We start from the raw sequence: 25,146 nt of genomic DNA, 5'->3' as shown, positions 1-25,146 counted from the left end.
AGCAAGAAAAAAAGAAGAAAACTGTCCTGAGTAGGAGGTGATTAATTACTCCCATTGCAAAAGGAGAAACCAGATTAGAGGAATTTTTGCTCCGTTTTGGAAAGATCGGAGTTGACGTCGTGGAACAAGCTCCCTGCGTGGGCGCCCCCTCCCCAGCACTTTCCGGACAGCCCAACTGCAAAGCCAGGAACTATCCCCAAAAAGCTCCTCAGCCGACCTCAGCTATTCCTATGTCATCGGCTGGAACCGGCCGCTTGCTCTGCACCCCAGAGGGAGGCTCGGGCCGGCTGCCTCCAAGCCCCATCTCCCACCACCACCACTCCCCACGTGATGCTCACCCGCAGCCAGGCAGGACCAGGTGACAGGGTGGCCCTCGGGCACCGTGACGGCCTCTTCCTCATCCACGTCCTCAATGTGGGGAGGAACTGGGAACGGGAGAGGCCAGGGACATCAGCAGCTGGACCGAACCAGGCGCTGTGTTCACGCACCAAGGCACAAAGAACTCCGGTGCTGTAGCTCCCACCCCTGCACCCAGTGCTGACCAGTGCTGTCCCCGCACTGGTGAAGCCCTGATGCCCCAGAGAAGCCCGTCACAGGGTGGACGTCCTCCCTTACCCAGGACCTCCACGTGGAACTCCCTCCTGGCCTCCCCAGCAGCATTGCTGGCCAGGCAAGAATAGTGGCCACCATCCTGGGCTCGCACGCGGGGCAGCCTCAGCATCCAGCCCCCTGTGAGCACGGAGAGGAGAGGGCTCAGGGCACGGATCCAGGCACCGGCACAGCCCAGCACCGCTCCGCAGGGTGGGAGCTCTGCTGGGTTTAAACTCCTCAGCGTTAGGGCAGAACGCATTTGTGGAGCTCTTGCAGCATCCAGCCCTAGTCCCACCTGAGAGCACATGCGTGAGCTCACTGGGGGTGACAGGAGAGCCGTTCCAGGACCAGGTGACCGTGGGCACGGGGACGCCGCTGGCCTCGCAGGTCAGAGTCAGGGCTCTGTGCAGAGGCACACGGACGTTGCTGGTTGATCCCAATCCTTGGATGAACTTCGGAGGAACTGGGGAGACAGAAGGGACGAACAGCTGTTTGCAAAGCAGCCACCAAGACAGCAGAGGAGTGAAAAATGTGGCAGATGTTGAACCCAGCTTGTTCCCAACCCTCCTGCTTGTACAGGTTGAGGACACGGGCACAGAAGGCCCATCAGCATCAGCAGAAGCTGGTGACTTTGCAGGTGTTACAGACCTGCAGCGTGTGCCACCCACCTGCACCCCCTAGCCCACACCTCCAGGCGTGACACCAAGCTGGCCACGTGCCCTTTGCCACCCCAGCCCTTTTCCAGCTCAAACAGTTAGCACCCCAGCCCACAAGGTTCCCCCAAGTCCTTGGAAAGCAGCTGACTTCGTAAAGCAAGAGGTGCTCTGCTCTGCTCAGCATGGAAAAAAACCACTGCCGCAGGGTGATGGAGCCACTTCTGCTACTTCTTCACCCAGAGAACCCCCCTCCCGTCCCCAAACATGCTGGGCTGTCCAAGACTTTCTCCATGTTTTCCTCTTCTCCAGGCTCGTGGTGCTTTGGGCACGTGGTGGGACATCCCCACCCTGCCAAGCTGCCCGTGCCCCTTCCCCGCAGCCACCAGCCGTGCCCCCCACCCTCACCGTGCACCGCCACGTCGAACTCCCTGCGCTCCTGCCCCACCGTGTTGGCTGCCAGGCAGACGTATCGCCCCGCGTGGACCAGCGCCGCCTGGGCGATGCGCAGCCTCCAGCCCTGCTCCGACAGCGAAAGCCCGTCCCCAACGGCCACGGGCTGCCCGTCCTTCAGCCACGTCACCGTGGGCGCCGGCGTTCCCGTGGCCTCGCACTCCAAAACCGTCTCGCTGGCCTCGATGACGGAAACCTTCCTGGGGGCTTTGCTGCTGCCCCGGATCCTCGGCAGCACTGTGGGCAGAGGGACACGGGACGGAGGTGAGGCTGGAGGAAAGCCCCTGGCGGTATGCAAATGGAATCAAAATGCCATCGAGCTGGCTGGTGGCAGCAGGGGGACAAAGCGCATCCCAGGGGGTGCAGTTAGTGCAGTTGTGCAACCAGAGCGGAGCCACGAGGGAAGCTGCAGGGGGGCAGGCAAACCCAGCTGGCAGCATCCCTTCCAAAACACCCAAGGCAGGGGATAATAGCTGTGAACTTTTGGGTCCAGCTGGGCCTTGCATCAAGGGGAAAACATGGCTTGCTCAGACATATAACTTAGTAGAAGCAGCTTCAGCCACCCCTGCAGGACCCCCACGTCTCGGGGTCCCCCGGCTCACCGTGCACCCCCAGGCGATGCTCCTTGCTGCTGCTGCCGGCGGCGTTGCTGCACTCGCAGGTGTAGGTCCCCTGGTCCACCAGCCGCACCTTCTCGATGTACAGCATCCTCCCTCCTGTGGACACCAGCTTCGGGCTCCCAGGGTGGGCAGAGAGGGGCTCACCTGCCCGGGGGGGGGACAGCAGCCTCCTCTCAGGCTCCCAGCAGGACCAGGTCCCACCCAGAAGCCGGGCGGTGCTCAATATAAAGCACTCCTTGCTGCCCAAGGAGCAACATGAATTCATTTTATGCTTGGCTGCAGCAGGAGACCCACAAGGAACAGGATGGCAACCGGATTTCAAGTTTAACCTAGCGTTTGCTCGTCCAAGATGCTACTAAACCATGCAAGGGGCATCACCTGCCCTGGGCAGGGGTCTGCATCTGCCTGGTGGGTCAGCGCCCACGCGGACCTTACCGTCCTTCTGCCAGCTCAGGGTAGGGAAGGGGATCCCGTGGCACTCGCAGGCCAGCCGGACAGACTGCCCCTCCAGCACGGACACGGCGGTGGGCTCTGCCGAGGAGAACGACGGGGGCACTGCGGGGAGAGAGGGGCAGCTGGGGGCAGGGGATGAAGCGAGAGGGGCAGCTCCAGCTCCACCCCGCTCACCACCCGTGGCTCCACGGGGCTTTGCACAAGGATCCAGCAAGACTGCTGGAAATAATGTGGAGACAATAGCATGCACTTCCCAGCTATTAAGAGGGTGATGCTTTTAATTGCACGTGGCCTACAGCAGAGGCTGGCTGAGCCCCACGGCCAGGCCAAGGCTGGCCAGACACAGCCTTGTTAGGTAGCGCAGCTCGCTGCGAAGGTGACCTAACACTTTCCGTTATCGGACGCCGTTCCCATCATTACAGCTGGCTGGAGAAGGGTAACTCCTTCCCGTGAGGGATATTAGTTTTGGAAGAAAAATCCTAACACCCAGAAACCTCTGAAAAACAACAACAGCAGAACCCAAACAATCGAGCCGAGCCAGGACGCCAGGCCAAGCGTGCAACGTCTCCCTGGGAAGGGAGCGCAGGAGCGGGGAGGACTGGCCTTCCTCCCGTGCCGGCTGCCTGCCTGCAGGACTCCCACCAGCTGGCCCCGAGCATCCCCGAGGGAAGCTGGGCCTGGCTCTGCCCCAGTGCTGCAGACGTGCCGGAGGCTGCAGGGATGTGCATTGTGAGGGATGCACCAGCACCCTCCTGACCCAGGCAGGGGAGAGCAGGGGCTGATACCCGCAATGGATGAGGGCGCAGAGAGCACAGAGCAGCCCCGGCAACGGCAAAGAATTCCCTTTGCTCTCCTGCCCAAGCTTTGGGAAGACAGCTGCATCTTTCTGAAATACCCCCAGAGCAACGCTTGTGCAAACATTGGCTTTTTCCCCTCTCCTGTTCCAGCAGGGGATTCCCTACCGCCTCCAGCTGCATCACCTCGCAGAGCTTTAATCCTTTGGACGCTGTTTTCCAAGCCAGCGAGCCACGTCAGGTACACGTTACAGTGTTTGTTTCTACGCACGTGCACGTCCCCACACCCCGTATTTTCCTGGTGAGCTGTCTCAGCCCCGACAGCCCTTACCCAACACGTTCAGGTTGTAGTGTCTCTCCGGGTGGCCGGGCACCTGGCACGTGTACCTGCCCGCATCCTGCACGGCGGCTCGCCCCACCTGCCGCAAGGAGGGACGGTGAGATGCTCTGCAGCCCCTTTTCCCTCCCATCCCTTATTTTGCTCCAAAACGTCACCTGGAGCACAGTCCCATCCTCTGACAGCCGCATCCCTGGGCTCGGGGTGAGCAAGGTCCCATCCTTCAGCCAGCGGGACCCCCAGGGGTCGACCCCAGGGTCTGGGCAGCGCAGTGTCACCTCCTGGTTGACGATGGCAGAGACATTCTCCTCCTCGCCTGGGGCAGCGGGTGGCACTGGAAACAGACAGGGCAACGCCACCCCCAAGACCCCCTTCCCAGGCTGGGGAGAGGGCAGGGAGCAGCCCCCAGCCCTGTGGGTGACACACGGACCCTGTGGCTACCATCAGGGGAAGGGGCTGGGGACACACGGGGACACTTACACCGCACCTCGACGGTGGCCTCGCGCCTGTCCTCGCCCACAGCGCTGCTGGCCACGCACGTGTACGTCCCCGAGTCCAGGAGGCGAGGGGTGGGCAGGGACAGCACGCGCCCGCCGGACAGGATCTGTGCCCCCCGGGAAGGAAAGAGCCCAGCTGAGCGTGAAACCAGAGAGAAACCCCCCTGGGCTGCCAGCAGTAACTGGGACGGGTGGGCACAGTCCTGCCTCGAGCCTGTCCTCGTCACGTTGTGCGACCCCCTGGCTCTTCCATTATTTTCCAAAACAAGCCAAAACAAGGAACCAGAGCATCCTTCTGGAGGCATGTCCGCAGGGAGAACCCCCCCCCCCATGACGGGTCACCTCACCTGCGGGCCACCCACCACCTCCTCGGGCACCAGGTTGCCGTCCTTGAGCCACAGCAGGGCCGGGGCAGGGCTCCCGGTGGCATCGCACCGCAGCGTCACCGCCTCGCTCCTCACCGCCACGACGGGGCTGGGGCCAGCCGTGATCCGCGGGGGCACTGGGGAGGACGGGGGGGAGGGACACAGCAATGTCACCAGCAGCACCAGGGGGACAGAGATGGGGATGGCTGGGGTGGGAGACACCAAGGCTTGGACCGGGCAATGCCCTCCCGTAGGGCCGTGGCTCTTGGGGGCATTACCTGGGATGGATGTGGGGTAACGGCAAATGGGGCAGAGGAAGGTGTCTCTGCTAAACCCATCTCTCAGGGACGTGCCCCACGGGCTGGGATGGCCCCACCAGCCCCATGCACGCATGGGGGGTCCTGGGGGAGCACCCGGCTCTCGCACAGCCGCTGTCCTCCCCCCCGCACGCCACGGACTCACCGGTCACCCGCAGGCTGTAGCCGAGCTCGGTGTCCCCAGCGGCGTTGGAGGCCACGCAGCGGTAGCTGCCAGCATCAGAAAGACGGGCACGGGGCATCTCCAGGCGTTTCCCATCCCTGGACAGGATCTGGCCCAGGCTGGTCACGAGCTGCTCATTCCCCTTGTACCAGGAGATGTCTGGAGACAAGGAGGGAGCAGAGAGGTAAGGAGCGTGATGGCAGCATGGGGGCACGCACCAGGGACACCCCCGGGGAAGCTCGAGGGAGGGGACAGGCTCACCAGGAGCTGGCACCCCTGTGGCCAGGCACTCCAGGGACACTGTGCTGTTCTCCAGGACAGCCAGGTCCACCTCGCTGGGCTCGATGTTCGGAGGCACTGCAACCCAGCACGCACAGCCATCAGCTCTGTGCGGCCCAAACCCAAACCAGCTGCACCGCATGCACCGGTCCCCGTTCTGGGAGGGAACCTCAGCGCCGCGTGGTGCCACCGCTGCCCTCCAAGTCACTGAAAAGACTTTTCCTCCGCTCCCTGCCTTGTTTCTCACCCAGCACCTTCAGCATCACGTCCTGCTTGTCCTCCCCTGCGGGGTTGGCTGCGACACAGGAGTAGACACCCTCGTCGGTCAGGTCAGCCTTCCCGATCTAGAGGGAGGAGGGAGGGCTCCTGACTAGTTTCGGTTACTGGTGAGCCCAAACCAGACCCTCTCTCCCCAAAACAGGACCCCTTCTCCAGCTCCTGCAGCCCCAGGGCTGGGTTTCTCCTCCATCACCATCCAGCAAAGAGGGGTTTGCCCAGCAGACCCCCAGCAGGAGCCATGCCCACGAGCTGCTGTGTCCCCACCCTGCTCAGGAGGCTGGTGGCCCTGTGCTCCAGGGAAGACAGACCCCTCCGTAACTCCCACCTGTCCTGGCCGGGGGGTCAGTGCCACCCCACGGCACCGCTGCTTCAGCCCAGACACTGCCATAGGAAAGCCCCAGGGCACACAGCCCTGCCCGATGCTGCTGTGTGCCCCCCGTCCCCATCACGCCCCCCACCTGGAAGCGGCTGCCCGTGGCTGGCAGCGGGACCCCGTCCTTCCTCCAGCTGAGTCGTGGGGCTGGCGTGCCCGTGGCCTGGCACCGGAGCGTCACCGGCTGGCGAAGGGCCACGGTGACGGCATCCCCCTCCGCAATGCTGACCGAGGGGCGTGCTGGCCAGAGGGGAAACAAGGATGGGGGAGAAATCTTCGCTATCCGTGTCCTCCCTGGTGTGTGGGAAGGAGAGAGGGTCTCCCCCAGGCGCAGTGCTCACCTTGCACCGAAACCCACACCTGCACCTGCCCCCCCCCCGGCCCGGCTGCTGCCCTGGCAGACGTAGAGCCCTTGGTGGGCGAGCCCCACGTGGGCGATCAGCAGGGTCCCACCATCCTCAGACACCACCACACCACCTCCTGAGCCCAGCAGGCGCCCGTCCTTCAGCCACCTGCAAGGAGCAGAACAGGCAGTGAGCTCCTGGGGGTGTCCCACCACCGCCCACCCTGGTTTCTGCACCGGGAGCATGGGGGTTCTGTGCCCATGGCACCTGCAAAGTATCCAGATCGAGGGGGAGAGCAGGATCCCAGGGATGAGGAATGGGAATGGATGCCTCCCATCCTGCAGGACACCCCAAGCCAGGGGTCCCCATTACCCAGATGGAGTTCCCATCCCGACCTCTGCTGCATCTTGGTATGTCAGGCCCCAGGGTGCCCCCAGGGAGCCGTGCAGGACCCCCATCCCACCCCACGGTGCTCACCGGATCCGGGGCATGGGGACACCGCTGGCACGGCAGCGAATGCGCAGGGAGTCGTTGGTGACAGCAGTCATGTGGCTTTCCCCATCGCCGATCAGCAGCTGGGGGGGAGCTGGGGGACAAGGGGACAGCAGGCTGGGACCAGCCCTGGGAGCATGGCACAGGAGCAACCAGGAGCTCAGAGGGCACAGGACCCCAGCAGAATACCAAAACCCACAGCTGTATGGGGCCAAATTTGCCCTCTCGTGTGCTTCTCCAGTCTCAGAGGAGCTGCAGGTTTCAGCCACCTCCTTCCTGCCTCCATGAATCCCCGCTCCCCGCTGCAACCCCACCAGGCTCGCCTGCAGCCCCCTTACCCTGCACCAGCAGCGCGTGCCGCACCACGCTCTCGCCCGCGGGGCTGCTGGCCAGGCAGGTGTAGGAGCCCGCTGAGCTCTCCGACGCCCGCTGGACCCGGAGCAGCGTGCCGCCCGCAAGGAGCAGCACCCCGGCGCCCTCGGGCAGGGGCAGCCCGTCCTTCTGCCAGCTCAGGGTGGGCAGCGGGTTGCCGCTGGCCGAGCAGGGCAGCTCCACGGGCTGGCCCATCACCGCCTCCACCACGCGGCCCTCGCTGGAGATCGTCGGTGGCACTGCAGGGACAGAGAGATGGGGGGGAGCGCGAGTGCGGAGAGCCCGAGCTGAGGACTGCGGCTGTGCACATGCCAGCTCCCCTTGTGTCACTTCCCCAGGGACAGCAGGACACGTCCCATGAAGCTCAGCCCACAGGGAGATGGCAAATTGGCTCAGCAGAAGCCCAGAGGTGCAGGTGAAGCACAGCAGGCAAGGACAGAGCTTGTGCTGGGGAAAGCAGCTCCAAAGCCCATTGCACGTGCCACCATGCAGTGCGTGAACCACGTGCAGGTCATCCCAAAAAGGCACGCTCACACACTTATGGCACTGACAGCCACCCAAAGTTGATGGAGAGGAGACGGACAAGGGAGAGACCTCTCGGAAAGCCCCAAATCAGGGGAGAGACCTCTCGGAAAGCCCCAAACCAGGGATGCTTCCCAACCTCCTCCACGTTACGGCACCGGGCACCTTACCATAAACCTCGAGCCTCACGGTCCTGTGCGCCGTGCCCGCGGGGTTGGTGGCGCGGCAGACGTACAGCCCCGCGTCCGCCTCCTGCGCTGCGCTCACCCGCAGCGCCCGGCCCCCCCCTCACGTAGGTGGTCCTGGTCCCCGAGGGGAGCGGGCGCCGGCCCCTGAACCAGGCGATGGTGGGGGCTGGGGAGCCCCGCGCCTCGCAGGGCAGCTGGCCGGAGCCGTTCAGCAGCACCACCACCTCCACCAGCTCCTCGGCACCCAGGATGGAAGGGGGAGCTGGTGGAGAGAGGGGTGCGGAGGTGGGGGAGATGCCCCCCAGCACCCTGGCTGTTCGGCTGCCTGGGTGGGTGAAAGGGGAGCGGGTGGAGGGCAGCTGAGAACTCACTGTGCACGTGGAGCTGGAAGACCTTGCTGTGCTGGCCCGCCGGGTTGGTGGCCAGGCACTGGTAGGTGCCCTGGTGGTGGGGCTGGCTGCCCGGGATCCTCAGCACCTGCTCCTCCTCCAGCAGCTGGAGGTGAGGGTCCAGCACAGGGAGAGGCCTCAGGGGACAGAAGGGTGCATGGCTGACTCGGAGCCAAGCACGGGCAAGGGACAGAGCCCGGGGCACGGAGCGATGGCACCAGCTCTCGGAGGGGTTTTCCATGCTGGTAACGTGCTGGGTTTGTCCCAGCAGGGAGGAAGCAGGGGCTGAGGATGGCTTGCCCCTCCCCTCCCATCCCTGAAAATATCTTTTTGGTCCAGAGTTTTGGAGAAGGGGATGGCTTTTTGTCCAACACATCATGCTCCCCCCTCACATGCCCTCTATCACAGGCTCTTTGACAGAAACACCACCCCCACCCCTCCAGCAGGTCCCAGGTCCCCGCAGTCACTTACTGCCCGTCCTTCAGCCAGCGCACCCGGGGTGGGGGCACCCCCCGGCTCCGACACTCCAGCAGCACCTCGGAGCCCTCCGGCACGGAGACGTTGTGAGGCCACCGGGACCCGGACACGCTCGGGGGCACTGGGGGCAGAGGAGGTGTGAGCAGGGGTACGAGGGGCACCCCAGTTTTGCCACCCTCCTGGCATCCCCACGCTGATCCAGCAGAGGATAACAAGCTCAGTGGTCCCACGTTTGCATGCTGGATGTGGCCCAAGGGACCGCTCTGCCCCCAGCCAGCTGGCTGCAAGGGACATCCCCCCCCAGCCCATCACAGCCCACCCCAGGGTGACCATCGCTGGGTACAGGGGACGGGGACCAAGTCACCCAGCACGAGCAGGGTGAAGTCTCTGCGCGCCTCTCCCGCCCTGCTCCGGGCTCTGCAGGTGTAGGTGCCCGTGTCCTCGCTGCGGACCGCGGCGAAGCGCAGCGTCTGGCCCCTGCGGAGCAGGAGGGGGCCCCCAGCTTCACCCACCTGTGGGAGGAGAGGGGGTGTCGGGGGGAGCCAGCAGCACCCCCACCAGGGGGGCACGACACCACCACCCCCTTTCCCAGCGGCTCACCGGGTGCCCATCCTTGTGCCAGGTGACGGAGGGGACGGGGGTGCCGGAGACGTTGCAATGCAGCGCCAGGGGCTGGCCGGCTACCACCGACACGTTCTCCCAGCCACTGCCCATCATCTCCAGGGGGGCTGGGGAGAGGCAAGGGCCGTGATGAGGCACGATGGCATCCGGCTGCCTCATTTCTCCCCATACAGCACACAGACCTGATGCAGCAGCTTTGCCCTGCTGCCCGTCCCCACCACCCGCACAGTTCACCCCGTTAGGGGACATGGAACAGAGCCCCCCCAGGAGCATCCCACAAGGGGTAGGACCCCCCCCCTTCCCTCCGGCTGTACCGTGCACCACCAGCGTGGTCGTGCGGCTGACGGAGCCCACGTCGTTGGCTGCCAGACAGGTGTAGTCCCCGCTGTGGCTGGGCTGCAGGGCGCGGATGAGGAGCGAGCCCCCATCCAGCAGCTCAGCACCCGGCACGGCGTCCAGCACCTCCACTGCATCCTTCCACCAGAGGATGGATGGCGTGGGGGTCCCTAAGTGGGTGCGTGGAGATGGGGAATGTGTTCAGACTGGTGATGGGTGCCCCATGTCCCACCTGTGCCAGGCGATGTGCAGGCTGCCTGGGGAAATCCGTGCTGCCCGGCAGCTCCTGCTCCATCCCCGCCTTGTGCTACCCAAAAGCCTGGTGCCAGGATCTGGGCTGAGCCCAGAGAATGTAGGACAGGGTCACAGCAGTGAGGAAGGAGCAAGGACGGGTTAAGTGGAGATTCCCACAGCCAGACAAGCCATGGCACCCAGCCCCTGGGTAAACAGCTGCTTGCACGGAGCCCTTACCCTTGACCGGACAGGGTATAGTGACGTTCTCGTGGAGAACCTTCTCCAGCAGGACCTCTGCGCCATCCTCCAAGTATGGAGGCTCTGGGGGGTGAAGCAACCCCAACGCTGGGTCAGCAGACACCCAGCCCAGCCCTCCACACCTCATCCTGTGGTCCCAGTGGGGGCTCCCAGTGCTCACCCAGCACTTGCACAACCACCTCCACGGCGTCCTGCCCCACGCTGCTGCTGGCGATGCAGCGATAGCGTCCTGCGTCGGAGAGCTGCACGGCCCCGATGGTCACAGCCCCGTGGGGCCCCTCCAGGGCTCCCCGCTCACCCTCCCACAGCGGGTGGCCGTCTTTGGACCAGTTCAGAGTGGGGACGGGGTCCCCGTGGGCCACGCACAGCAGCTCCAGCCGCTCTCCCACCAGCGCCCGCAACACCTCGGGGCCACGCTGGATTCGCGGCGGGACTGGGACAGAGAGAAAAGAGCAAAACATGGCATCGAGGGGCAGCACGGAGCTGTGTTTACAACTCAAGGCTCCCCACAGTGATGCAGAGACAGGCCACGTGCCCAAGGGTTTGGCAGGATGTACCTTGGACTCGCAGGCTGTAGCGCACCGAGGCGTTCCCCACGGCGTTCGTGGCCGTGCAGGTGTAGAGGCCGCTGTCTGCCTCCTGGGGCTCGGCCAGCCGGAGCGACCCCGACGGGAGGACGCTGTACCTTGGTGCAGAGGGAACAGAGAAGCTGGCCGGGAGGAACAGCCGTGCTGCCCTTTATCTGGCTTCACCCTGGGCAGGAGCTAGGGGCTGGCAGCTCACCATGAGGCAGCCACGGGAAGGTCCCCAGGGCCACAAGGAGCCCTGCAGAGCTGAGCGCAGCGGAAAAAAAACTTTGATCTGCACCCGTGTGAGGCTGCAGCATGAGCCAGCAGCGTCAGGGACAGGGTCACCGCTGAAGGTGCCGGGGCTCCCCGTGGAGCTCAGCCCCTGCAGCTGGAGCTGGCGGTGCTCTCGCGCCCAGCACCATCTGCGCTCCGCAGACATAACATCACCGCAGCCCACGGCCGCCCATCCTGCCCCATAAATCACTGAGCCGTGGGGAGCAGCACAGGGCCACAGGGAGCAGTAGGAAACTGGATCAGGAATGACAAAGCAACACGGTCCCTCGAGAAGCGTGAAACCGGGCTGCCTCCCCCCAGCCACAGCAACCCTCGGGTGCAAGGGAGGAAGGAATGAACTGAAATCAGGGCCCACAACTCTGGGACACCCCTTGCAGCGTGGTGCTAACGTGCTAAGAAAGCAGGTCTTGCTTCCTTCCGGGAAGACCAAGACACTCAATCATCACACACACAGGCACTCCAGTTATCTTCTCCTGTCGTATGGCTTTGGTGGTCCCATCACTGTCACCAGCCCCACGGGGACACCTCCGCCTCCCTCCCCATCCCGTCTGCGTGCTTCAGCATCCCTCTGCTCCGTCCCCGGCGAGCAGCAACGTGCTGAGGGGGAGATCCTGCGCTGCGGATGTCAGCACGCAGCTGTCTGCTGAAGCTGAGGCTGAGCAGATACGGGCCCGAGCCACAGAGCTGCAAGCCAGCCGCTCGCTTCGGTCCAGTAGATAAATTCAGGCCAGCTGCGAAACTGGGAGCAGGACCCAGCGTGAAGGCGGGTGGGAGCGAGGGGGTGGTGGGAGAGCGGCTGCCCTGGCCAGCAGCCACCCCGAGCTCTCTTTGAGGAGCAGCGGCCGCTCACAGTGCCAGCGCAGGATCCGACCCTCAATAATCCTGGCAGTACTCCCCAGGGAGCAGGCAGACCTGGTCGGTACCTTGCGGAGGAGAGAGGCAGCGGCCGGGGCTCGCGACTCCACGCCACCAGGGGATGGGGAGAGCCGTGCGCCTCGCAGGGCAGCGTGGCCTCCTGCCCACGCACGGCCAGGACGGTCACCGGGGCTGATATCCCCCGCGATCCGTTCACGCTGATCCTGGGCTTCGCTGGACAGAGAGGGAAAACAAAGCTGGTGCAGCAATGCTCTGGGTGCCCCGCAACCCTCAGTGCCGTTTTCATCCCCAAAACCCATCCTACACGTGGCTCGGGCAGCCCAAAGCAGGCAGGGAAACCAGGAGCACCCCCAGCCTGTGGCTGCCCGCCCTCCGCAGCGGGTTTACCGGGAGCTGGTCCCCGTGCAGGGCACTCACTGCTGACGGAGAGCTGCACCTGCCGGCTGGAGAAGCCTGCCACGCTGGCGGCCGTGCAGAAATAGGTGCCGGCATCCCCCGGGGAGGGTGACGGGATCAGGAGGGTCCCGTTGGGGCTGAGGTGGTAGCGTGGGCTTGGTGAGATGGGCTCCACGCCCTGCAAAGGAGGGAGAAGGGAGAAGGAGGGCGGAGACTTTCCCATGAGCTGGGCAGGCCAAGGGCAAAAAAATAAAATAAATAAAATATAATAATAAGAAGAATAAAAAGCTCTTGGCCCATCAGAGCAAGCTGCCTCGCTGGTTCCAGCTTCCAGGGGCACTCGGTTCCATCTCCCCAGGCAGACACAGCACACCGGTGTGTGATGCCCTCTCCGCACACCACCCAGCACCCAAGGGTGCCCCTGGCAGCAGGACGCCAGCCTGCTCCCACACAGAGCCACCCTCCCAAGCCCCCCACCCACTGGGGACACCTCTACCTTGGTCCAGGTGACAGTGGGGGCAGGCACGCCAGTGGCATCGCACCGCAGGGTGACGGCCGCTCCCTCAGTGGCAGCAACCAGGGCAGGACCAGGCTCGATGCTGGGAGGAACTGGGGACAGAGAGAAGCACCTCACCCTGCTGGACGTGGCCACGGGTAGCAGGGCTTTGCCTCACAGCTTGCCAGCACCCCCTGCAAACACCCGTCCTGCCCAAAGCCTCTCCAGCACCGTCCCCTATCTGTGCAGTCACTGCTGCATGCAGGGGCTGCGTCTCCCTCATGTGCTCCCCCAAAAGCTCAGCCTCCCAGGCTGGCCCTGCCTAAATGGGAGCAGAAACCTCACCCTGCTGCAGGCAACAGCTCCCGGTGAAGCCCCTGCTCTCGTACCCAAGGTGTTTGGCACCCACCCCCGGCTGGGGACCAGCCCCAAGCACCCCCTTGTGTCCCGGCTGGGCACGGGGCTCCGCCAGCGCGTGACATCAGCCCAGGAGGCAGGACGGAGCTCTTCATCGCACGTGTCCAGAGTCAAATTTCATGTGTCCTGGCTGGCTAGCACTCGCCGAGCCACCAGATGTTTTCTGAGCCTGCTTTGTAGCCGCACCGCGCTGCCCTGGGGACCGTTCCTTATGTGCAGATCTGGCTTCAGAGCTTTCCTGCCCTGACTGCCTGCAGCAACTCTTCCAGACCAGTGGAAAAGCCTCACTTGAGCCAGAAACCCACAGCTCCTTCCCGCTGAAGTCACACAGAACTGGCAGCAGAGACCAGGGGACAGCACCCGCCCCAGCCACCCCGCGGGGACACCCGGCCTCTCACCGTGGATGACCAGGGCCACGTCCTGCCGGTGCGAGCCGAGGGCGTTGGTGGCCACGCAGGTGTACGACCCCGCATCCCCCCGCGATGCCTGGCCCACGTGCAGGCTGCCATCAGCCAGGGTGGAGAAGCGGCCGCTCGGGGCTACCTGGGCAGGGCAGAGAGGGGAAAGTGGAAGGGATCGGGGGGGCAAGCATCGCCTTGCCGTGCTGCCTTTGGGGCATACCCAAAATCCCATTCTTGGGTAGTACCAGCACCCCGGTGATGCGCCCTCCCAACCCAAACTCTCCCCACACATCTCCCACCGGCAGCTCTGGGCATGGACGTACCCCCACAAAGCCCCAATTCCCATGAAGACCCCATTGCCCCCACGAAGCCCCCATTCCCACGAAGCCCCCACGACCCTCACCGGCTGCCCGTCCTTCAGCCAGAGGCGAGCAGGCAGCGGCCGCCCGGCCAGGATGACACACGGCAGCCACACGGGCTGCCCCGCCAGCGCCCGGACCACGGCGGGTGCCAGAGCTATTTCTGGGGCTGCGAGAGAGAGGGGAACGGGAAAAGCAATATTAATTGGAGATAAATTAGCGAGGAACATGTGGGAGAATTAATGTCCTGCTTTAAAAATTAACCTCCCTGGTCATCCCAACACCCGCCAGACTTTGCCGGGGACCAACAGAAGAGCGCACAACAGAAATGTGCAGGGGTCGGGCTCCCCATGGCACAAAGCACCAGTGCTTTTAGGCAGAGGTGGATGGACATTCCTGAACCCGTGCTGGGGAGGGATGGCTCTGTGCACAGCTCTGTGACCCCAGCCCCGTGGGTTTTGGCCGTGCCTTGAGCTTCGCGGGGACCCACGTGCCAACAACGCCACAGAAAAGCAAACCTTGTCCGGTGACCGTGAGCTTGACCTCCGCTCGGATTTTCCCAAAGTCGTTCTGGGCTTCACAGACATAGACAGCTTGGTCATCCAGCGAGGTGCCTGGAGCACAGAGCGGGGAGCACGCAGAGGTGCTGTGTGAGCGCACAGCGGGCAGGATGCCCGCGCAACCCCTCCGTCACCCGCACTCAGAGCTCACCATCGATGAGGAGCTCGGCCCCAGGCAGCCCGTGCTGGTGCACCACGGGCTTCCCATCCTGCCGGGACCAAGACACCCGCGGCGGTGGCGAGCCCTCGGCACGGCACGGCAGGCTCACGCTCTCCCCGATCTCGACCTCCAGGTCCCCCAGGGGCTCGGGGAAGTGCGGGGCAGCTGCAGAACAGAGCAGCGAAGGGGCTCGGGCAGGGCTGCCACCCTCCTGCTGCAGCACCCCGGCTTCCCGGTGCCTGGGGCTGAGCTGAGCCCCGAGGAGAGGCTGCAAAATGCACGAGCCAGGTGCCTTGAAGGGTTACGAGCATGCCTCAAAGCATTTGTTGTTCTTATTGCAGCCCCCTGCTTTGAGCTTCAGTTGCACTCAGCACCCCTCTTGGTGAGCAAAACCCTCTTGTGCTTTTCTACCATTAACAGAATCAAATCTTACTGCCCCCAACGAGACCCCCACCCTCCTCCTCCTCCTCCCCAAGCTATTCCCACCCTTCACAGGGAAACCCTGAGCACCGTGTGGGGTGCCTGGCTTTTCAGACAAAGGCTTAACCCCCACCTCCACCTCATCCCACGGATCGCACCCTGCACCCCAGCCCTCCCCCACACGACAGCACCCACAGGGTTCTTTGCCCACGTCCTGAGCCCTTTCCCTCCTCCCAGCCCCAAAGCCCCGGACACTCACAGCCCACATCCAGCACCGTGCTGGCGAAAGCGTCGCCGGCCTCGCCGCGAGCCTGGCACGTGTAGGGCCCCGCATCCTCCTCCCGCACCGCCTGCAGCCGCAGCACGCCGCGCTGGCTGCCGGCCGGGAACGCCACCACCTCCTGCTCGCCTGCCACAAGACGTCCCCCATCAGCACCCAGGGACCCCCTGCGTGACATCCCCGGGGACAGGCGGGGGTCCCGGCGCAGGGATGGGGCTCGCTGCCTGCATGCATCCTGCCCCGGCTTCACCTTTGTGCCACGCAATCTGGGGAGGGGGCACCCCTGAGACCCAGCACTCCAGGGTCACGTCTTCTCCCATCAGCGCCTTCACGCCCGGTGTCACGGCCAGGATGGCAGGAGGCTCTGTGCCACGGGGAGAGAAAAGGCTGCAGGTTACCCCTGCCTCAATTCACCCCAAGGGGACCGCGGAGACCCCAGAGCCCCACCACCACCACCCTCCTTTTGGACGGCCCTGCCCACAGCTTGCACAAGAAGGTCCCAGCACTGCAGGAAAGAAAAACCCCCGTGCACAGCTGGGATCCCCCTCCTGGGCTGCCGGTACCGATGTACTCCAGGCTGATGGTGTGCTCGTGCTGCCCCAGCAGGTTGCTGGCGGAGCAGCTGTAGTTCCCCGCGTCCTCCGGGACCGCGGCCCTGATGTGCAGGGTGCCCTGAGCGTCCGTGAAAACCCTGCATGGGGTGGGAAAAGAGGGGAAACGGTGGGAAAAGAGGGGAAAACGAGCTCTGAAAAACAGAACTGATGAGAAATATGGTGAAATTAGTGATGGGGCCTGGCTGTGCCTGGATAAGGCAGGATGTCTTCGAAACACATACATGAAATTAGGGGCAGCAATATGCCAGCCACCCCAGCTGCGTGGGCTGGGGATGCCTCAATGCTTTCCTCTCCCCAGAGCCATGGGCAGCCCCAAGACCCTCTCCCAGCCCATGCGGCCCCATGAGGGGAGCACCAGCCCCAAGGGGATGCAGGATGAGGGCACCCCGGTCCCTGTGGTCACCTCTGGTCCTGCTCCAGCACCAAGCCCCAGCGCTTCCAGGTGATGTGTGGCTGGGGGTAGCCCCCGGCCGTGCAGTTCAGCCGCAGCTCCTGGCCCCTGCCGAAACGCTGGGGGCTTGTGTCGACCTCCACCCACGGCGCCTCTGCATGGGGAGGGGGCAGAAGGGGACCACAAGCAGCACGTCACCCCGTGGCATCACCTGCTCCCAGGGTGACAAATCCCCCCGGTGCGGGGCAGAGCCTACCCTGGACGAAGAGCCAGACGGAGGCGGTGGCGGTGCCATGGGCGCTGCGGGCGATGCACTCGTAGGGGCCCGCGTCCCCCGGCTGCACGCGGCTGATCTCCAGCGAGTGGTTCTGCAGCAGCCTGGCCCTGCCGCCCCCCTGCAGGGCCACCCTCCCGTCCCAGCTCCATGTCAGGTTGTAGGGCACAGCGCTCAGCACGGGGCAGGACAGCACCACGTCTTGGCCCGGCGAAGCCGTGACGTTGCCCGGAGCCAGGAGACGCGGCGGTGGCTCTGCAAAGGCAGCGTGCTGGGTTGGAGAGAGCCTGCACCTGGGGACCCCTGGGCACCAGAGCTCGGCAGGAGTGGCACCCACCTGAGACGGAGACGTAGGCATGAGCCCGTGTCACCCCAACCTTGTTCGTGGCCGTGCACTCATAGAAACCTTCATCGCTTTTGGACGCCGCGGGGATCAGCCAGCTGATGTTCCCTGAACCTCTGTGAAAAGAGAGAAACCCCAGGATCAGCCCCATTCCGGGCACTGGGGCTGGGAATGCCATGCCCGCAGCTGCTCCAAATCCCTGGGATTTCTCCCATCGGAGCTGGGCATCACACGGACACATCCCTCAGGATCCTCCTCTACCACCTCGGGATGCCCACAGCCAGCAGGGTCCGGGGTGGCACACATCACCCCCCCACCCCAGCAGTATCTGGGGGTTGAGCTGCCTCCGTGTGAGTCCAGCACGGAGCAAACTGGGCCAAACTGGAGACCGACCTGAATTGCTTCTCCTCCCCGAGCCTGGCCCCAGCCCGGCTGAGCTGCAGGCGGAAGGGCAGCTCGCTGTGCGCCCAGCACGAGATCCGCTGCGGCTGGCGGCGGTAAGCCTGGATCCTGCTGGAGATGTTCACCTGGGGCAGGCCTGGAAGCAGTTGGGGACACACACGCAAACACGTAACGCTCCTTAGGAGCCAGCAGGAAAGCCAGATTTAAAATACCAAGGCAGAAAGCAAAGCAGAGGGGCGCTGGAAGGAGCCTTTGAGCCCCCTGGGGAAGCGGCGCAGAGCGGGGACCGCTCACCGGGGACCACGCTGGTGTAGGTGACACTGGAGAGGCGGTGCAGGGGGTGGCCCTGAGCGTCCTCGCCCTTCACCTTCAGCAGAAAGTCCCCAGGGGGGGCACGGAGGGGCGAGCCCACCCAGAGCTGCCCCGAGGAGGCGTTGGAGAGGGGCCGCAGGGGCAGCGAGAGGAGGGCATGGCCAGAGCTGTTGAAGAGCTCGATCTCCTGCAGACGTCCCGGCGGCTCCAGGCCGCTGCAGTTCACCACCACGGAGATGGGCAGGCCTGGGAGAAAAGCCAAACCCAGCCATGATTCCAGCTGTGGGAAGCACGGAGGCAGAGTCCGCATCGTGGCAAGCGCCAGCCTCACCTCGCAGCGGCCGCTCCCTGGGCTGGATGCCGTCGGGGTCCGGCTGGGTGGAGAAGCCGGCTTGGAAATTGATGCTGCTGACGCCCGTGATCCTCACCGAGTGGCGGCCGCTGCTCTGCGTCTGCGAGCAGGGAGAGAGGCACTCACTGAGGGCACAAGGGGAAGGAGGAGGGCAGCAGCCGGCCCCTGGCACCCGCTCAGAGAGCTCAGTGCCCATCAGGAGAGCCCCGAGCACGGGAGAGGGGCAGGGGCTCCGTGGGCTCCTTTTTTTTGGGGTGTCCCAGCCGGAGGGGACAGCACACGGGACCTGGCACCAGCCTACCTTGACCTGCCACATCCCCGGCTCGTGGGGCTGCACCGCCACCACCACGGCCGAGTCGGGGATGCTGAGCAGCTCCTTCAGGCCGCGGCCCTTCTCGAGGAGCTTCCCTGCAAGGAGAAGCAAAGCTCTGGGATGAGCACCCCGGGTGCCTTCCCCAGCCCCTGCAGCCAACCAGGAGCCCTCCACCACGCACTTCTCGCTGCTGGAGCAAAAGGGGGACCCACGGGGATCCCCCAAATGCTCCCCAAAATATCTCCCCCCTGTCTGCTGCTCCCCTGGGCACCCACCTGCCGGGTCCCGGACCTCGATCTGCGGGGCCGGGCCGCTCAGGGAGACGGTGACCTCCTTCAGGCTGGGGTCGAAGGGGACGGGCCACGCGTGCTCCCCGCCGTCCTCGTGGTCCGCGGACAGCAGGTGGACTTTGGAGGCCTGGATGGCCTCTTCCACCCACTTCAGTACCTGCGGGCAGGCGGGGGAGGATTAACCTGGATCCCGACCACATAGCACCACCATTTTAGGGCTGTTTTAGAGCACCCGTGCCGCAGCCACCCCGTCCTGGCTCACCTCCTTCACCTGCTCCTTGTCCAGGTGGAAGACCTGCCCGGAGCTGGTGGCCGCGATGCGCTCGTACACGCGGTACCCGGGGTGGCTCCTGTCCCCGCAGTCCCCCGTCAGCACAAACACCACCTGCCAGAGCGAGGGTCCCCTACAGCATCACACGGGGGACACCCCCCCGGGGGGGGGGGGCAGGGGGGGACACATCCAGCCCGACTCACTGAGCCAGCTCAGGCTGCAGCCCCCCGGGGATGCCGCATCCCTGTGTTAATGGGTGACGGGGGCAGTTCCTCAGGGCCCGGAGCCACCATCGTGCTGTGACAACGCCTGCCCGAGCCACCTCTGGAGGGGACACGGCCTCACCTGGGACTGCTTGTGCTGCAGCAGCCGCAGCAGCTCCTCCTGCTGCTCGTAGTCCTTGGCCCGGGCGTCCGTGAAGACGTAGATGAAGGAGCCGGGCTGCGAGACCTCGGCGGCCAGCCTGACGGCTGCCACGCTCATCTCCGGGCAGTCCCCCCCCACCCTGCGGCACAGCGGGGACGTGACACGGGCAGGGCCGGGGATGGGGTCCCCGCTCCCCCTGTGCCACGCCGGGCTCCCAGGTCCAGCCAGGGTCTGCTCGTAACGGGGACGTGCATTGCATTGCTGGAGCCAGCACGGCGTGACGGCCCCACGGGGACACGCGGGATCACGGCAGAGCCCTTCTTGTCCCACGCTGGTAATTAACGCCCCACCCCACAGCGACCCCAGCCCAGTGCAGCCCCGTGAATCCACCTGTAGGCACACTCTGTGCCCGTCCCAGCCCACCGCCTCCCGCAGCCACCCCAGGCAGGGGGCTCGGGGACACGGGGAGGACCGGCTCCTGCTGCCACGGGGCTCCTTTGTGCCCTGAAGGGCTGGGGGACGATGTGCAGCCGGGGCTTTGCACTGCAGCCAGCACACAAACACAGCCCAGGAACACACAGCTGCGTCCCACGGGGAACGCAGTTGGGATCCAGCACTGCACAGGAGGCAGGGCAGGAACGGGGATGGGTAAAGCGCAATAAGCTCCCAGAGAGCGCTTCAGCCGGCAGGACGCAGCTAAAATGGTTTAAAAAAAAATCAATTTTTAGAAGAAAGAGTTGCTTTGGCGGCGTACCTGGACTTGGAGCTGCTGCAGGCGCTGCTGGAAGAGGCGGGGGTCCGTGGTGAGGGTCGCGGGGCCCACCTCTGCCAACACAGAGGTCCCGTGTCAGCCCCCAGCCCCAGCCAAAATTCAGGACACGGACCTGCCCCTCGGGGAGGCCACCAGCAAATGGCTGCTGACCCCTACCTACTGCCCCTGCCTCCCTCACTGCCCCGCTCCAGCCATTTTCATGGAAATTCGGCATTTCTGCTGAAAATAAAGCCCCGATCCCTCTCTCTTTGTGTGCACTGAGATCCCAAGGCGAGGGCTGGGGTGGAAAGGAACGATCCTGGCACTGGGGGCATTACCAACGCCTCGTGCGAGCGGTGCTTTTACCGAGGCAGCCCGAAGGCACGTTGTGGACTTGTGTGGCAATGCCTCCCGAGGGCTGCACCAGAGGGACAGGGACAGGCTGGGAGAGAAAAGCCACCCGTGTGGCACAAGCAGGTGCCAGCATCACCATTAATTAATGGGTTAATACAGGGAGAAACAGCCTGCCCCGTAGGGCATTGCAGCCCACCCCGTGCAGCATCCCCACCGCAGCCATCACAGGGTGTTAAAAAGGGGAGAAGGGACAGGGCACACCCTCGGGGTGCTCCTCGGAGTGATTTTGGGTCAGCCGTCCCCATCTGAGCACGTTGATCCCGGTCATCAGCCAGAGCCTGGGGCACCTGGGGGCTGCCAGGGGACCAGCTCCGCTCTCCCCCACCACGCTCGGTGCACCAGCACAGCCCCAAACCCAGCCAGCCCCAAACCCCGTCCCCCCCCCAGCACCGTCCCCCCGCCCGGCACAGCCCTACCTGGGTCGTGGAAGGGCACCAGGACGTAATTCCTGATGAGCTTCGTGCCCCTGCTGAGCGTGCGCTCCAGGATGCGCGACGCCCCGTCCGTCACCTGCACCAGGTCGTCGTACATGGAGCCGGTGGTGTCGAAGACGAAGGCCAGCGTGGCCCCCCCCGGCACCAGGGGGGGACGCGGTGACACCGGGGGCCAGCAGCAGCCAAAGACCCACAAATACCCCTCCGTGGGGAGGCATCATGGGGAGAATTTGGGGTGCCGGAGCCCCCCCGCTTTGTCCTTGCCCTTCTCCGTCCCTGTCCCCCGGTGCACTGTCCCCAAACTGGGGGGGGCAGGGGGGTGCGAGGGGCTGCACACAGCAGGGACAGAGGGGGGGACGCGCGGCCGCCCGCAGCTGCAGCCCTGCTCCAGCGCTCAGCTGCTGGGAGGGATGGAGGGAGGGAAAAAAGGGTTTTGTGAGCCAGAGGCGTGCTGGGGAGGCCGGGGGGGCGGGGGGGGGGGCGGGCTGGAAAGGAGGTCCCGCAGCCCACGGCGGGCTGACACGGCGCCCGGCCCCCCCCAGCCCTGCATCCCCCCCCCCGGTGCCGCCGGGGGAGGTGAGGGGAGGACGCGGGGGCTCGAAGCTGAGCGCCGGTGGGGAAACCCTGCCAAAGGCACGGGGAGGGGGGGACCCAGCTGCAGGGAGGGGGCTGAGAAAGGGAACCCCCCCCCTCTCCAGGACACCAAGGACACTCCTCAGCTTGGATTTCCCAGCGCCTTCGTGGGCTGAAGGGGTCGGGTTGGGGTGGGAGAGGCGCTGAGGGCAGAGACCCCCCCGGCAGGAGGAGGGCTGGGAGCAGAGCCCGGGCCTGGATGCGCTTGAGCTCCCCCCGCCCCCGGCTCTGCTCTTGCTCAACGCCCCCCCCCAGTGGGACTGGGAGAGGCTGGGGGTGAGGACAGGCTCCAGGTGAGGCTGAGCATCGGGGCCAGATCCTGCCACGGGCTGAGAACCCCTCATCCAGCCCCAGCAGGGGATGGGGACCACCACCATCCACAGCAACTGGTACCCAACCCCCCCACCCCCCACCAGCTTCTCCCCATTGCCTGATTCATCCCCACCAGCTGCTCCCAGTGCTCCCAGTCCCCGCAGCACCTGTGCGAAACTGGGCTTTAACCCCTTCCTTACTGAGGGGTGCTCCCAGCGGGCACAGCAAACCAGGGAACAGCCCCTGGGTAAGCGCACCCAAAACACACCCTTTGGAGCCTGCCCCCCTCCCCGCGCTCTGCTGGCACAGCCGTCAGTACGTTTATATAAATACAGAGGAGTTGGACTCGATGAGCCCTGCGGGTCCCTTCCAGCTCGGGGTATTTTATGGTTCTGCCATTCTGTGGTTGAAACACGCACTTTATCCCTGCACCGGGATGCAACGCGCCTCCCGTGCGCACCCGGCCTCCTTGTTTAGACCTCCTCTGGCCTCCCCGGCAATAATTAGCCCCCCTCGTTAGGAGCTCGCCCAAACGAGGACGTGCTGGCAGGGCCTTGCAGTGCTCCTTTCCAGCAGGCTCAGCAGCACGGAGCCACCCCAAAAGCCTCACCCGTGCCGCGAGCCCCTCTGCGCGCCCAGCCACGGGAGGGGGCTGCCGAGGGCGCGTAATTACGGGCTGCGAGACACAATTAGGGGATATTAATAGCAAATTGCTCGGCGGCTGCTGCTTGCCAAAAGCACCCTGGCGGCTCCCAGCCTGCTGCGCTGGCAGTGGGGCCGGAGGAGGTGGGGACAGGCGGCACGCGTCTGCTGCGTAAAGGGGGGGAAAAAAGGGATGTGGGCGAAGGGAGGAGCCAAGGTTTGGGGTGAGCGTGGCTCAGGCGTGGAGCTGAGACCCGACTGCTTGTCCCAGCCCAGGAAGCGTGCGAGGAGGGCGTCCCCATCCCCGCCATCTGCTGGTGTCCCTTACAGCCCCTGCTCAGGACACCCAGCACCCAAAGGTGGCGCCCCCGGCCCCTCAGCACGGGGCGGTTTTGGGGGCGGCGAGAGGTGGCAAGCCCAGCCCCTGCCCCTCCCTGCTGCACATCACAGACCACGGGTGCCTCGGTACCGTCATTAAGCTTTTATTTCCATTGTCACAAAGTTCCTGGGTTCTGTTTCTTTTTTTTCAGTTTGTCTGTTTGTTTGGAACCGGTTGGTTTGCTCGGTTTGCTCTTGAATTCATCTCAAGACAAGGCAGCAGGGCATGCAAGCCGGGACGCCGGCACGGACGCGCAGACAGGCTTCACCTTTACAAACGAGGCTCTTTTTGCTGGAGCTGCTGCTTCTCAGCCCAGGGCTCGGCTGCTGCTTGGGGCAGGGCTCGTGGCCGCACAAGCAAAGAGAGAGAGAAGGGAGTGGGGTTTTCCTGCAGCACCGGGTCTTCTGCGTGCCACTGAGGCCCTGCGGGGACCCGCTCTGCGCAGCGAGCCCCGAGCTGCTGCGGTGCACCGGGGGCTGGCAGCTCCCTCCTTCACCCCAGAAGTCACCACAAACCTCCTGCCTCCGGCCTCCCCAAAGTCCTGGCAGAAGGAGGGGTGTCGACAGCCTCCAAAATGCCCCAGGTCCCCCCACTTTACATGGGGGCCAGGGAGCGGGTGAGCTGCTTCGTGCCACCGTGCCGGCTGCGGGTCACTTGTCCCCTCCAAACCCACCCAAGAGCAGCTCCAGCAGCCCTCGCAGCCACCCCCAGGCCCCCGTGGTCCTGTTCCAAGCAGGGCTCAGACCCCCAATGACCCTTTTTACCCCCTGGCTCAGGGTGGGGGGGGATGCACCCCGGGCACCAACAGGGCCAGGGTCCCCCTCCAGCGCTCTGGGAGCACTCCCAAGGCCACCAGATTGCAGCGATTAAAGGGCACCTCTGGAGGAAAACTCCCACCTCACTTCTCTCTCTTGTGCCCTGGTTCATGCCCGTACAGAGGCTGGGGGGGTCCACTCCAAGCCCCTGCTTTTCCAGGAGGAAAAAGCTTTCCTCCTGCTCCTCCAGGAGGAAACCTCTCAGCCCAGCCCCAGAGCGCAGGGAAAGGCGGACACAAAGCAGCGACAGTCAGCGCGCAGACAGAGGACTGAAAAGAAGGGGAGCACAGACACTGCGTTTAATCAGGCAACACTGACGGGACAAATGAGGGGGGGACACACACGCTGAAGCCACTGGAGGGGGATAACCCACGTCTCTGCCTCGGGTCCCCCCTCCCCGGTACCGCGGCATCACTTCAGCCGCAAAACCGAGCACAGGGAGCGGCCCAAAAAGGATGGGCTCCTGCCGGCTGCTTGGTTTTACCAGGTTGAAAATGAGGACTGAAATCAATTATTCCGTGGTGTCAGCTCCAACCCAGAAGCTCCCACCCCGCTCCTGGAGCTCCACACAGGTGGGTTTTTGCTGGGTGCTGCTAAGCCCCCATGGCTGTGGCCCAGCAGCCCGCTGCTCTCCGGGGCTCACCCGATGTGTCAGTGATGGGGAAACTGAGGCACGAGGAGGTTAAGGCCAACCTTTCCAAGCAGGAGGAGCTTCAAGCCTTATTTCCAGCAGTACCAAGGAGCTGCGGATCCTGGTGATGTTCGAGGAGGAGGTGGGGGCCCCAAGGAGAGACTGGAGGAGTTTCCAAGCCAGGGTCCCCCATCCGCAGCCAGGTCTGGGTGCTGTGGCCGAAATGATCTGGGGCGTTCAGCATGCCGACGGGGCAGGGCAGAGCCCACACCAGGACAGCAGCCAGCCCCGGTTCTGCAGGAGGGTCCTCTGCCTGGGAAGAAGACAAAGAAAGAAAAAAAAAAGCCTTCCGGGGAGAAGTGACAGAGCAAATATTTGCATTTGCCTGGGAATTATTCCGGATGTTGAGGGCCCGCCGTTTCCCAGCAGGCGATTCCCGTAGTGTCACATCCACTGGCACCGGGGGGCCCAGCCCAGCAGGTCGGGGTTGGAGAAGTTGGAGGCACTGTGGAGAGCTGCACGAGGGAGCTGCGTTTTGGCCACAAAGCGTCAAGAAAAAGGAGTTCCCAGGG

General features: G+C 64.6%; 1 protein-coding gene across 1 annotated transcript in view; it reads right to left on the bottom strand.

The window, feature by feature from the left end:
* Positions 1 to 21,373, bottom strand: part of HMCN2 (hemicentin 2) — a gene marked incomplete at its 5' end in the record, with an annotated part of 36,797 nt that extends 15,424 nt beyond the window's left edge. The window contains 49 exon segments of the mRNA XM_035341945.1: positions 339 to 425; positions 616 to 729; positions 887 to 1,054; positions 1,653 to 1,934; positions 2,300 to 2,461; positions 2,753 to 2,872; positions 3,896 to 3,983; positions 4,060 to 4,235; positions 4,382 to 4,505; positions 4,746 to 4,900; positions 5,226 to 5,402; positions 5,505 to 5,600; positions 5,770 to 5,866; positions 6,260 to 6,414; positions 6,523 to 6,686; positions 6,996 to 7,104; positions 7,349 to 7,621; positions 7,934 to 7,991; positions 8,022 to 8,189; positions 8,191 to 8,354; positions 8,464 to 8,618; positions 8,953 to 9,470; positions 9,559 to 9,686; positions 9,894 to 10,085; positions 10,387 to 10,470; positions 10,568 to 10,840; positions 10,965 to 11,092; positions 12,194 to 12,359; positions 12,564 to 12,720; positions 13,039 to 13,151; positions 13,854 to 13,998; positions 14,260 to 14,384; positions 14,734 to 14,829; positions 14,927 to 15,100; positions 15,615 to 15,764; positions 15,886 to 15,999; positions 16,199 to 16,326; positions 16,653 to 16,794; positions 16,897 to 17,169; positions 17,252 to 17,373; positions 17,651 to 17,795; positions 17,954 to 18,217; positions 18,303 to 18,423; positions 18,625 to 18,731; positions 18,912 to 19,083; positions 19,189 to 19,311; positions 19,543 to 19,702; positions 20,319 to 20,388; positions 21,145 to 21,373. Coding sequence (XP_035197836.1) covers positions 339 to 425; positions 616 to 729; positions 887 to 1,054; positions 1,653 to 1,934; positions 2,300 to 2,461; positions 2,753 to 2,872; positions 3,896 to 3,983; positions 4,060 to 4,235; positions 4,382 to 4,505; positions 4,746 to 4,900; positions 5,226 to 5,402; positions 5,505 to 5,600; positions 5,770 to 5,866; positions 6,260 to 6,414; positions 6,523 to 6,686; positions 6,996 to 7,104; positions 7,349 to 7,621; positions 7,934 to 7,991; positions 8,022 to 8,189; positions 8,191 to 8,354; positions 8,464 to 8,618; positions 8,953 to 9,470; positions 9,559 to 9,686; positions 9,894 to 10,085; positions 10,387 to 10,470; positions 10,568 to 10,840; positions 10,965 to 11,092; positions 12,194 to 12,359; positions 12,564 to 12,720; positions 13,039 to 13,151; positions 13,854 to 13,998; positions 14,260 to 14,384; positions 14,734 to 14,829; positions 14,927 to 15,100; positions 15,615 to 15,764; positions 15,886 to 15,999; positions 16,199 to 16,326; positions 16,653 to 16,794; positions 16,897 to 17,169; positions 17,252 to 17,373; positions 17,651 to 17,795; positions 17,954 to 18,217; positions 18,303 to 18,423; positions 18,625 to 18,731; positions 18,912 to 19,083; positions 19,189 to 19,311; positions 19,543 to 19,702; positions 20,319 to 20,388; positions 21,145 to 21,373 — 7,711 coding nt within the window.
* Between the last annotated feature and the right edge of the window lie 3,773 nt (positions 21,374 to 25,146).

The sequence above is a fragment of the Oxyura jamaicensis genome, chromosome 17 (assembly GCF_011077185.1).
Source record: "Oxyura jamaicensis isolate SHBP4307 breed ruddy duck chromosome 17, BPBGC_Ojam_1.0, whole genome shotgun sequence".
Taxonomy (NCBI): domain Eukaryota; kingdom Metazoa; phylum Chordata; class Aves; order Anseriformes; family Anatidae; genus Oxyura; species Oxyura jamaicensis.
The sequence above is the reverse complement of the archived record's forward strand: the minus strand, read 5'-3'. Positions and strand labels throughout refer to the sequence as shown.